Here is a 9,899-nt window from a genome sequence, read left to right as displayed (position 1 = left end):
AATCAGATCTCTGATGGGATTGGGGGAACAATTAAATTGGTCCCACTAGGACCAGAGTGAGATTCCCTTGTCTCTGCTTCCGTTGCCCAGCAAGTGTTCCAGGTCTGGGTTTGGAGAGTGGGGATCGGTCTTATATCTCCTTTTCTGTTGCTTTCTAGGTGCAGATTAAATCATAGTACAGTTACACGTGTAGAGCATTGCAGTGTTTTCACATTTGTTAAGGAAAATCGCAGTCCTAGTTAAAAAGAGCTTGAGAGCTAGAAAATAATTGTCAGAATSTGAAGGCCTTTTAGCCTTCTCTCTACTCTAGCTAAGTCATGCATGCWGTCACGTGTGTGTATGCACGGAATCGGTCGAAACTTGAAGAAAATACTGCAAGGACAGCACAGTTTGGAAAATAACATCGAATTGAAACTTGAAAGTCAGCTTTCTTCAGAGCAGGGGTGGCAAACAGAAGCCTCCTCACTGCGTTTTGATGTTGCAAGACTGAGTTGTTTGGAATCAGCAGAGAGCCGTGAGCTCTGGTGGGGATGGGTGAGGGTCTGTATGTGAGAGGCAGTGGAGATTTGATAGTACAGATCTCCAAAGGAGAACTTTAAGTGAAGATGAAAAACATCTCTCCATCCCAGTCAGGGAATTCATTCCATTSCAGCCACTGCTTTGATTCTTGCTTTAAAAGAAACTTAATTCTGATTTTATTTTTTAATATGATTCAAATTTATTGCAACATGGTATTTAGAGGGTGAYCTGAGCCCTCTGCCTGTACTGCATGGTCCTTGTAAAATATGTTCTGGGAAGGCAGCTGTGGAATTTTGAGTGATGTGTAAAACCAGTCAAGGCACTAGTATTGACTTCCAGACTATTGGGTTGGTCTGTATTTTTGACAAATGAAAACAACAGTGAAATATTATACACTAGTAAACAAAATAAGTTTGTCTTGCAGAGAAGATAACCCTAAAATTCTGTTTCCCCTGTTTGACAGGGAATTCAGTTGCTTTCCTCATCCTTTAATGAGAGGTCAAAGTCACATCCAGCGGATGCCGTTTCACTCTCCATATCCAGCAGTTATAAGCATAGTTTAACCATTTGCCAGAACTTGCACAAATATCTTTGTGCTCTCAAGAGGACTCCTGTTTCTCTCAAAAGATTAAAAGGTTATTGTGCCTTCTCTTCTCTTGTATCTCAAAAAGGAGTTCTTTGCTCAGATGAGCCTGCAGGAATTCCCAATAAAAGTTTGGAACAGTGAATTACTTGTCATGAGGAAGAGAAACTGGAAGAGAGAATTCAGAGCTGAGCTGCTACTTCAGGCATTAAGTAGATGTCGAGGGTTTCTTACTTCTGGGTAATCTGTGTGTGTACAAATGCAAGACTTCAAAATACATGGGGTTTTTTGGTTTCTTAATCACTAAGTTTAAAATAACTTTRGGTGAGGACTTAATGGTTGCTGTGGTTTCTTTTCTTGCAGACAAATTAACCTCCCGATGATTCGTCAGTATGTGGATTATCTGGTAAATGAGCAGAACGTTAAGAATGTTTTTGGTAAGTGTTTTTTGACAGACACTGTGTTACAACCCTTTTGCCTGGATGGGAATCCTGTGTTGTCTTACCTGACAGGAGCTGTAGTGGGAGGGAATGTGSATATGGGATCATCCTGGCCATTTGTATTCACTTGAGGCATCTGGTTTTGCCCACACCCCATTTCTATGGGGGATAAAGTAAGTGTTGCCTGCATAAGGTGACAATTCCCAGAGATGAATGGATAATGTTGTGTTGACAGAGAAGACTCATCTGAATGATTCTTCCCAACTCAAAAATGTCAGTTCTTGTCTTCACTGGAACGGTTGTGTGTAGGTGAGACCTCAGCCTCAGTGTGTTGTGTTGTGTTGTGTTGTGTTGTGTTGTGTTGTGTTGTGTTGTGTTGTGTTGTGTTGAAACAGTGAATGGCACAACAGGAGAAGGCCTGTCCCTTAGCATCCAGGAGAGGAAGCAGCTGGCAGAAGAATGGATGTGCCAAGGAAAAGACAAGTGAGTAACTGAGAGGGGGATTCTATATCTTGTGTTACAATAATGTCTGTTTGCAAAACCAAGTTTGCTGATGCTTTTTCTTTTTAGTGTTTTGTTGCTGGGCTTTGTTCTGCAGCTCTTTTCTCACAGAAATATGTTTTTGTCACTGCCAGTTAGCTGGTGTCTGTTTCTGCTGCTTAGAGAGCTTGTGAGAGTCCTTCTCTTTGATACACAGAGGATGGGGTGATGAGGAAGGGCTTGGAAAAGAATGGCTGTGCCATTTGCTTAGTCTCAAGAAGAAATGAAAATAAAGAGGATTTCTGAATCTTATAGTGTATTTCATTATTTGGTGTGACTGAAGCTCAGGAGCCAAAAGCTTAACTGCTTCCCTAAAGGTGCAAAATTAGTGACAGAAAAAAGAATTCAATCTGGATCTGCACKTGTGTATCCAATTGCAGCTCTATTCTCCATTTCTTATACCTGTCATAGCCTTGTACCCCTCACTACTGCCTTTCTCTTGGTTGCTTGGTCAGAGGATGTGCAGAGGAGCAGGTATTTGGGGGGAGAAGGATAATGAGCAGAAATAAACTAGTGTGAAGGATCACAGCTTTCAGATCCATAGCCTTTATATCCATATCTCCTATGGATATAAAGGAGAAAGATAGCAATGGGGTTGATGGCCTGGGACATGGAGGATTYCCTTGGCAGGAGCAGACAAGCATTCAAAGGTGCTGCTGTGAGGCTGAACTCTTCTGGTAGGTCTGCATAGAAATARGTTTAGAAGGGAAAGATATACTTTGATTTCCTTTACTCTTCCAGCCTTTCCTTAAATCCCTCACATCTTCATTTCAATTTCTTAATTAAATGCTAAGATGCATCCCTTCTGACACCCTTGCAAGTATGACAGCAAGAAGTCACACATGATTCACGTTTACAAATGTGTTTTCTTTCTTCCACCACCAGCTGCTTGTCACTGTCAGCATTTTCCCCATGTTCCTCCTGCTCATCAGGTCAACACAGGCTCAACTCAYTTTTCACTTTCCTGTTCTGTGGCTACCTGGGCTGAAGTGAGCCATTTTGGCAGCCTGGTAGTTTTTCGCCATCACTGAAACCTCCCCAAAACTTTCTGCATTTGTTTTTTTTGTGCAGATTGGATCACGTGATCATTCATGTGGGAGCATTGAGTCTGCCGGAGTGCCAGGAGCTGGTGTGTATGTGGTGTTTTTCAGTCCGTGAGTGATACATAGAAGCAGCTGTACCCTCAGATACTTTCCACTGTCTTTTGTAGGCAAGACATGCAGCAGCCATAGGTGCTGGTGGCATTGCTGTCATAGCCCCCTTCTTCTTCAAACCCACAAACAAAGGTGAGTAGATGTGATTGCTTAGATCTTTTTACTGCCCTCCCAGCCTTAATCATAGATAAAGGATTAAAGCCATCTACTTTCTTTGGAAAATATTCTGGTGATAACATTTGCAAAACTGTCATGGAAAAGCAAAACCTGCAAGAAGATTTTCTAAAGAAAACTTAAAACCAAGTATTTTGTCCCTAAGACCCTGATGATAACATAAAAGAGCCACATGAAGTGAAGGTTTTTAAAAAGAAATATTAGAAGTTGTCTAAATGAATTCTGAATGGAAATGTTCATATGAAAGGACCAGAAAAAGCCAGAGTGAGTTGCCAGAATGGCTGATAGCGACAGCCAGGACAGAGTCAGTGACAATCAGCCTGCACAAAAGCAAACAGCACAAAAGTCAGCAGAAATCTCGCTGAGAGTAGGATGGCAGTGCTTGTTCASCACTGTTTGTTTTTTGTCATTCTTCTTGTTGTGTCAATGAGAAAATTGCCTAAGATCTGTGAAGGGTGCAGTGAACAAGATTCTCAGGAAGAATGTCAAYCATAACAACTCCTTCATTCCTAAAATGGTGCAGAAAAAGTTGTCCCAAACCCTGTTCATCATCGTCACCCAGCAATACACCAGGGAGKCAAACATGAACTTGATCTCTTGTCCTCTGTGGCACACAAGTGATCCTGCTGAGACCACTTGGCACACAGGTCTGACACATGGGAGAGCGTATCTGAGTTAYACATGTAAGACAATGAATGTGAGCTACTGAAACTGGTTTGTTTTAAAAGCAGTACTGTCTTTGCCTTTCTTTAGGTCTTTCCCTGATTTATGTCACACTCAGTATTTTATGAGATGTGAAGGGTTTTGAATGACTTGCTGTGTGTRGTGCACAAGCTGTGGCCTCTCCACAGCTCCAATGCTGTGAATCTGTTGTGTCTCCCCCTACGGACAGTCTCCTTCACTTATGGGATACCTGATGGTTTTCTTCCAGATGAGCTGGTTGCTTTCTTACAGAAGGTTGCATCTGAAGCCCCTGAGGTTCCATTTTATTACTACCACATTCCTTCTCTGACGGGTGTGAAGAGTAAGTACAGAGTACAGATCTTCAGTTATTTGCTCTGGACAGCAGGTTATGTTATAAATTCATGTTTCTGAACACATTAATTTATATTTAGTCTTAAGTGTGTTGTTGCTGGTTCATTCCTAAACTTTTTCTGATCTGGTAAAAGAGTCTAACTCTTGTCTTACTCATTGTTTTTGAGTTGTGTGGTTTACTAGGCTTAGGCTGAAAGTGAACAACTTGTAAAATATGAAGTCTTTCTCTTGGAGGCAAGGCTGGAAACCCTCCCAGAACAGGGCTGTGTTCCCTCATATGAGATTGCTGTTCTGCACAGTTCGTGTGGAAGAGTTGCTGGATGGGATAAAAGCACAGATCCCCACCTTCCAGGGTGTGAAGTTCAGTGACATGGACCTCTTGGACCTGGCACARTGCATAAACAAGAATGAAATGGGGCAGTTTGAATTTCTTTATGGGGTGGATGAGGTAAGAGGATTCTCTTAAAAATAATTTCTTCTAAGGCACTCTYTTGCTTCAGCCTTGGGGAAGAAGTAACCCTGGACACTCAGTGCAAGGCGGTTTTGCCCCTCCCTCCCACCASCCCTTTTTTACCTTGATTATATTACATGGAGTAGATTTGTTAACCTTATTTTTCTCCCCCCACTCCAAACTAGCAACTGTTGGGTGCACTGGCACTAGGGGCAAATGGAGCAGTTGGAAGGTCAGTATGGCTTGAACTTTTTCCCTTAACACATACCTTGTGCTGTTTTATCTACCACTATTTGCATAGTATTTCCCTGACTGTCTTCCACCACAGCAATGGAGGATTTTGCAGAATAGGGGTGCATAGAGGCAAAAAGAGACATAATCTAGCCTCAGTCCTAATGATGGGACAGTCATATAATCTGGGGTCTCAGATTATGCTCTTTTGGGTGATTATTGCTGCAGTTTCTAAGGTGACACTTTTTATCCCTGTGACAGTTTTTGAAGTAGGAAATCACTATCTTCCTTGGGTAAGGAACTAAAACCCAGAGAGGTTAAATTCATTAGTTCACATGGGCAGTCTATGAGGAGAAGGCCTGTGCTGAGTTGAATTTCAGATTTAGCCTCTGTCTCTCATACCACACTGATTAGATGAATTACTGTGTGATATCTGCATTCACATCTAGACAATCCATTTAATAAGCAAGCAACTGGGAAATTAAGTGATTGACTTGCCTTATTGCCCGATGATGTCTTTTTATTTTTAATTTTAAAAAGCAGTTCCATTTGGAAAGAACTGGGAGGAGAAATCTGCTCTCTAATTCTTCCATGGAGCTTGGCATACTTCAGATGCTTGACAATAAATTGCACCACACGGAGATTGCACAAATTTCTCTCATAATAGTGACAATGTCAACATCAAAATCCTGTGGTTATTACTTTGGTTTCACTGGTTTTGAGTTCCTTCTTCGCATTTACCAGTTCTATTTTTSGTTTGGTTTTTTGACAGTACATACAACTATTTGGGCCGACAAACCAATCTCATGTTGCAAGCCTTTGCAAAGGCAGACCTTGCCTTGGCACAGAAGTATCAGGTACAGCATCTTCCCACGCCCCGCTGGGTGTAACAKTTTTTCTCTTTGAGCTATACTGTGCCTGTTCTCCGTGTGGTTTTGTCATCCATACTGAGGCAGTTTATTAAAGAAAAATTCTTTCATCTCCAACCTTCCTTCTTGTTATTCGTCCCTCCTCACTTTTTTGACTACTCCTTATTACCATTCAACCAAGACCTACCTCAGTTCAACTCTCTAATCTCATCTGTGCAAGTGAGCAATGGTCTGGGCTTTTTCCTTGAACAAACCCAYGGTGGCCAAGCCTCTTGACTAGGAATATTCTGGGGATAGCCTACATGATGTAGGGCAGAAAGCTGTCCCAAATTGGCTCTGCCTTCACCCCTCTGGGTCTTGGGCAGTTTGAAGATTTGTGGGTAGCTTAGAGCCATCAGTATACAACCTGTACCCAGTGTTTTTATTTGTTGTATCCCTCTCCTTTTCCAGTGGAATTCTATTAGTATTTCTCAGAGACTGGCCAGGTGACGAAGGGCTTTTCTCAAAGCTGCGCGAAAGTTATATAAGATACAAATATAGTAGTTTTGGATGATTTCAMACCTTCAAATTTGAGGGTGCTAATAAACTACTGTTGGTCTTTTCTAGTTTCTCACTGGGGAATTTCTCAACTTTGTCATCAAGCTGGGTAAGTAAAATGGGTAAACACTACTACTTCCCTCATTAGGTCTGAAAATGCAGACTTTGTGCTCCTCAAGGTCCCGTGTTGCTGTAGTCTTAGAACTTCCTGAAAGATTTTGCAGTGAAAAACGTTGCATCTGCTGTTTCCCAACTTAGTAGTGGGTGGGAGCTCAACAAAGGGAGCTGACCAAGCATCCCTGACAGATTCCACTCTCCCTTCCTTCCTGCTGCTGTGAAATCTCACAGATTTAAAGCTGTGACTCTGTGATTTACCCTTGTTCTTATCCTGACTCTTTCTGTGGGTTGTTTTTTTGTTTTTTTTCCATCTCCAAAAGCTCATTTCTAGCTTTATTTCTATAGTAATTTTTCTGAAATGGTGGTGCCCAAGTAGAAGAACAGCTCTTGATACTTCTCTCTCCTGCCTTGCTGTAATTTAAGAGGAACTTTGTTAAATTCTGTCCAAGGCCAAAAGATTTTAACATGGAATGATTTCTAGAAACAAAATCAAGTATAAAAATTAAATTTAATAAATTAAAACCAATGACGTCAGAGTGGTGTAGGGAAACAGAGAGAGGAAATGTTTAAATTAAATTAAATCAGACATTTAATGAAGAAAAYGGTTCACTTTGGATTTGCTGTACATATGCAAGCCCTGATGAATCTTACTGAGCTTTAGAACCTGGTTGTATTTCTTGGGTTCAAAGTCAGAGGAATTGCATTATTTTTTAGCCTCATAGATACAGAGGCAAACACTAAATTTCCGGAGGTACGTAAGGAATCATGAGCTATGGACAGAGAACAGGATGTTGYTGCTCCCAGGTCTTGGCTCTGTGTGAGTCTGCATCAGGGGATGCCTATATATGAATAAATGTAGTAAGTAGATGTAATTTTTACAGCGGTGTCRTTCCTGTCTACAGAAACTGTAAAGCACAGTTGCCTTTTTTCAATTACACTCTTCTTGCTTCCAAGAAGTGCTTGAAACCTGATTGATGCTGCATTATACTGAAAATACTGCTCTGATATTGCTCTTGTCCACCCAGGTTTTGGTGTTGCACAGACTAAAGCTGTGATGACTTTTGTTTCTGGTATTCCCATGGGACCTCCACGGCTTCCGCTTGTTGGTGCCTCCAGTGAATTCATCRTCAAGGCCAAAGCCAAGCTGGACAGCATCGTGTGGCCTGATGGTGACTGAGCATGGAGTCATGGAATCATTAAGGTTGAGAAAGACCTCTAAGATCATCAGATCCAACCATTAACCTGATCCTCCCCGGTCCCCCACTAAGCCACATGCCCAAGTGCCACACTTGTGATACTGTTCCATGTTGATCTGGAGGTTCCTTTTCTGGGATTCTCTGTCACATGGCACATTCCCCACATGATGGRCTATGATTTCTTTCAGGGAATTGTCAGCATGCCCAAGCCTCTTCCTGTTAGGCCTGGCTTTGCTGGRGCACACATGGCCCTGCATTTTACACTGCTCCCCTGTAGCTCTGCACATTCCAGGATGGACTGGGATCTCCTAATTGCAGTTTGTTCCCAGTTGGAGGAGGAGGCTGATGACTTGTGCCTAGAATGGAGGAAGATCTGTCTCCAGYCCCTGTCAGCTGTATGGTGTTTTTTCCTCTTCATGAGGACTCTACACCGTGTGTTTAAACAGTAGTGTGACACCATTGGGTTGCTCAGGCTGGTRTYTGTTTGTCACAGTCACTGGRACACTGTGCATGTAAAATCCTGGTTCTGTCGGACCTCTGTGTTTAYACACCTTAATCCAAAATTAAAAAAATAAATCCCTTTTGTAACAGCAAGCTTTGGATCACTAATAAGCAGGTATTTCTAATTTTTTTCGTTAGGTCAGAAACAAAGCCATGACTGAGCTGTGCACCTCCATGTGGCAGTGCAGAATGCTGTCAAGCAGATTAAGAAGGCATAGAATCATAGAAACGTGGAATGGTTTGGGATGGAAGTGGCCTTAAAATGATCTTGTTTCAACCCCTGTTGTAGGCAGGGACACTGGAAKGATGCTCCAAGCCCCAATGTCCAGCCTGGCCTTGGACACTGCCAGGGATCCAGGAACAGCCACAGCTTCTCTGRGCACCCTGTGCCAGGRCCTCCCCATCCTCACAGGGAACAATTCCTCCSCAATATCCCATCAATCCCTGCCCTCTGTTAGTGAGAAGCCATGCCCCCTTGTCCTGTCCCTCCATCCCTTATCCCCAGTCCCTCTCCAGCTCTCCTGGAGCCCCTTGAGGCACTGGAAGGTGCTCTAAGGCATTCTCTGAGCCTTCTCTTCTCCAAGCAGAACACCCCCAGCTATCCCAGCCTTGTCTCCAGAGCAAAGGGGCTCCAGCCCTTGGAGCATCTTCAAGGCCTTCTCTGGACTCACTCCAGCAGCTCYATGTCCTGATGTTGGGGGCCACAGAGCTGGAGGCAGCTCTGCAGGTGGGATCTTGACAGAGCAAGTCACCTGCTGTCAGATTAAAAGGTGCATTTTTTTGCATCCCAGGCAGAACCTCTTGCTGGCTGATGATCCCCATGGCTCACACACGAGGGGTCCTATGCCCTGGCTGCTTCTCACAAAACGAATGATCACAGCAGGGCTCGAAGGAAGAAAGGGAGATTCATTCAGGATGTACTGGGGCACTTGGGTGGTTTTGCCACAGTGGCACCACGGATGACAACAACAGAATTGTGATGGACTGTGTCCAGAATTTCACTTTCAAAATTCTTCAGTGGTAGGGCCACTCTCTCTTCGTGGATCTGGGAAAAAAAAAATCCTGGACATTTCAAAAATCTCCAGCAATCAGCCTGTTCTGCTCCACATCTATACTTTACCTCCCTTTTCTACCCTTTTCCCTTAMATAAAGGAAAAGCTGACCAAGAACAGGTCATAGTTTGTATTTTTTCCTGGCACAGCACARCTCATCCCCACATCCACCCCAGTGGAACACCCAGCACTTCCAAAAACATGTGTGTACATGTGCTGAAACCCAGCTTTGCATGCTTTGTGCTATGTTCAGCCCCTTCTGGAAAACCAAGAGTCTTGTACAAGGACAACAGGTGTCAGTGAGCRCACTCACCCKCTGTAATTCCCGATCCTGCTCCAGACGGTACACGAAATCACTTTTCAGATGCATGCTTATTTGCTCCGGAGTGAGCTGGAAGCACAAGACATTGTTTGGAGGCTTTTTGACCCCTCTTCTTTTTCATATCGTAATTTCAGTATTGGATCAGTCACACCAACATCGTGATACCAAGTATCAATAA

The 9,899-nt window shown here is 43.1% G+C and overlaps 1 protein-coding gene across 2 annotated transcripts in view; it reads left to right on the top strand.

Annotated features, from left to right (window-relative positions):
• Window positions 1-9,310, top strand: part of NPL (N-acetylneuraminate pyruvate lyase) — a 9,915-nt gene extending 605 nt beyond the window's left edge. Inside the window, exons 3-13 of one of the 2 annotated variants that reach the window (XM_057379732.1) lie at window positions 1,466-1,539; window positions 1,938-2,025; window positions 3,154-3,211; window positions 3,293-3,368; window positions 4,342-4,434; window positions 4,745-4,893; window positions 5,082-5,128; window positions 5,900-5,984; window positions 6,603-6,642; window positions 7,676-7,851; window positions 9,139-9,310. In XM_057379732.1, coding sequence (XP_057235715.1) covers window positions 1,466-1,539; window positions 1,938-2,025; window positions 3,154-3,211; window positions 3,293-3,368; window positions 4,342-4,434; window positions 4,745-4,893; window positions 5,082-5,128; window positions 5,900-5,984; window positions 6,603-6,642; window positions 7,676-7,827 — 862 coding nt within the window. In that variant the 3' untranslated portion in view covers window positions 7,828-7,851; window positions 9,139-9,310. Of the gene's footprint in view, window positions 1-1,465; window positions 1,540-1,937; window positions 2,026-3,153; window positions 3,212-3,292; window positions 3,369-4,341; window positions 4,435-4,744; window positions 4,894-5,081; window positions 5,129-5,899; window positions 5,985-6,602; window positions 6,643-7,675; window positions 8,456-9,138 lie in introns of those variants that run through there. The other variant, XM_057379731.1, reaches the window with a different exon arrangement.
• Window positions 9,311-9,899: the final 589 nt, after the last annotated feature.

This window comes from Malurus melanocephalus, unplaced genomic scaffold, assembly GCF_030028575.1.
Source record: "Malurus melanocephalus ecotype Western Australia unplaced genomic scaffold, MMel_1.1 scaffold_419, whole genome shotgun sequence".
Taxonomy (NCBI): domain Eukaryota; kingdom Metazoa; phylum Chordata; class Aves; order Passeriformes; family Maluridae; genus Malurus; species Malurus melanocephalus.
This window is presented reverse-complemented; position numbering and strand designations above follow the sequence as displayed.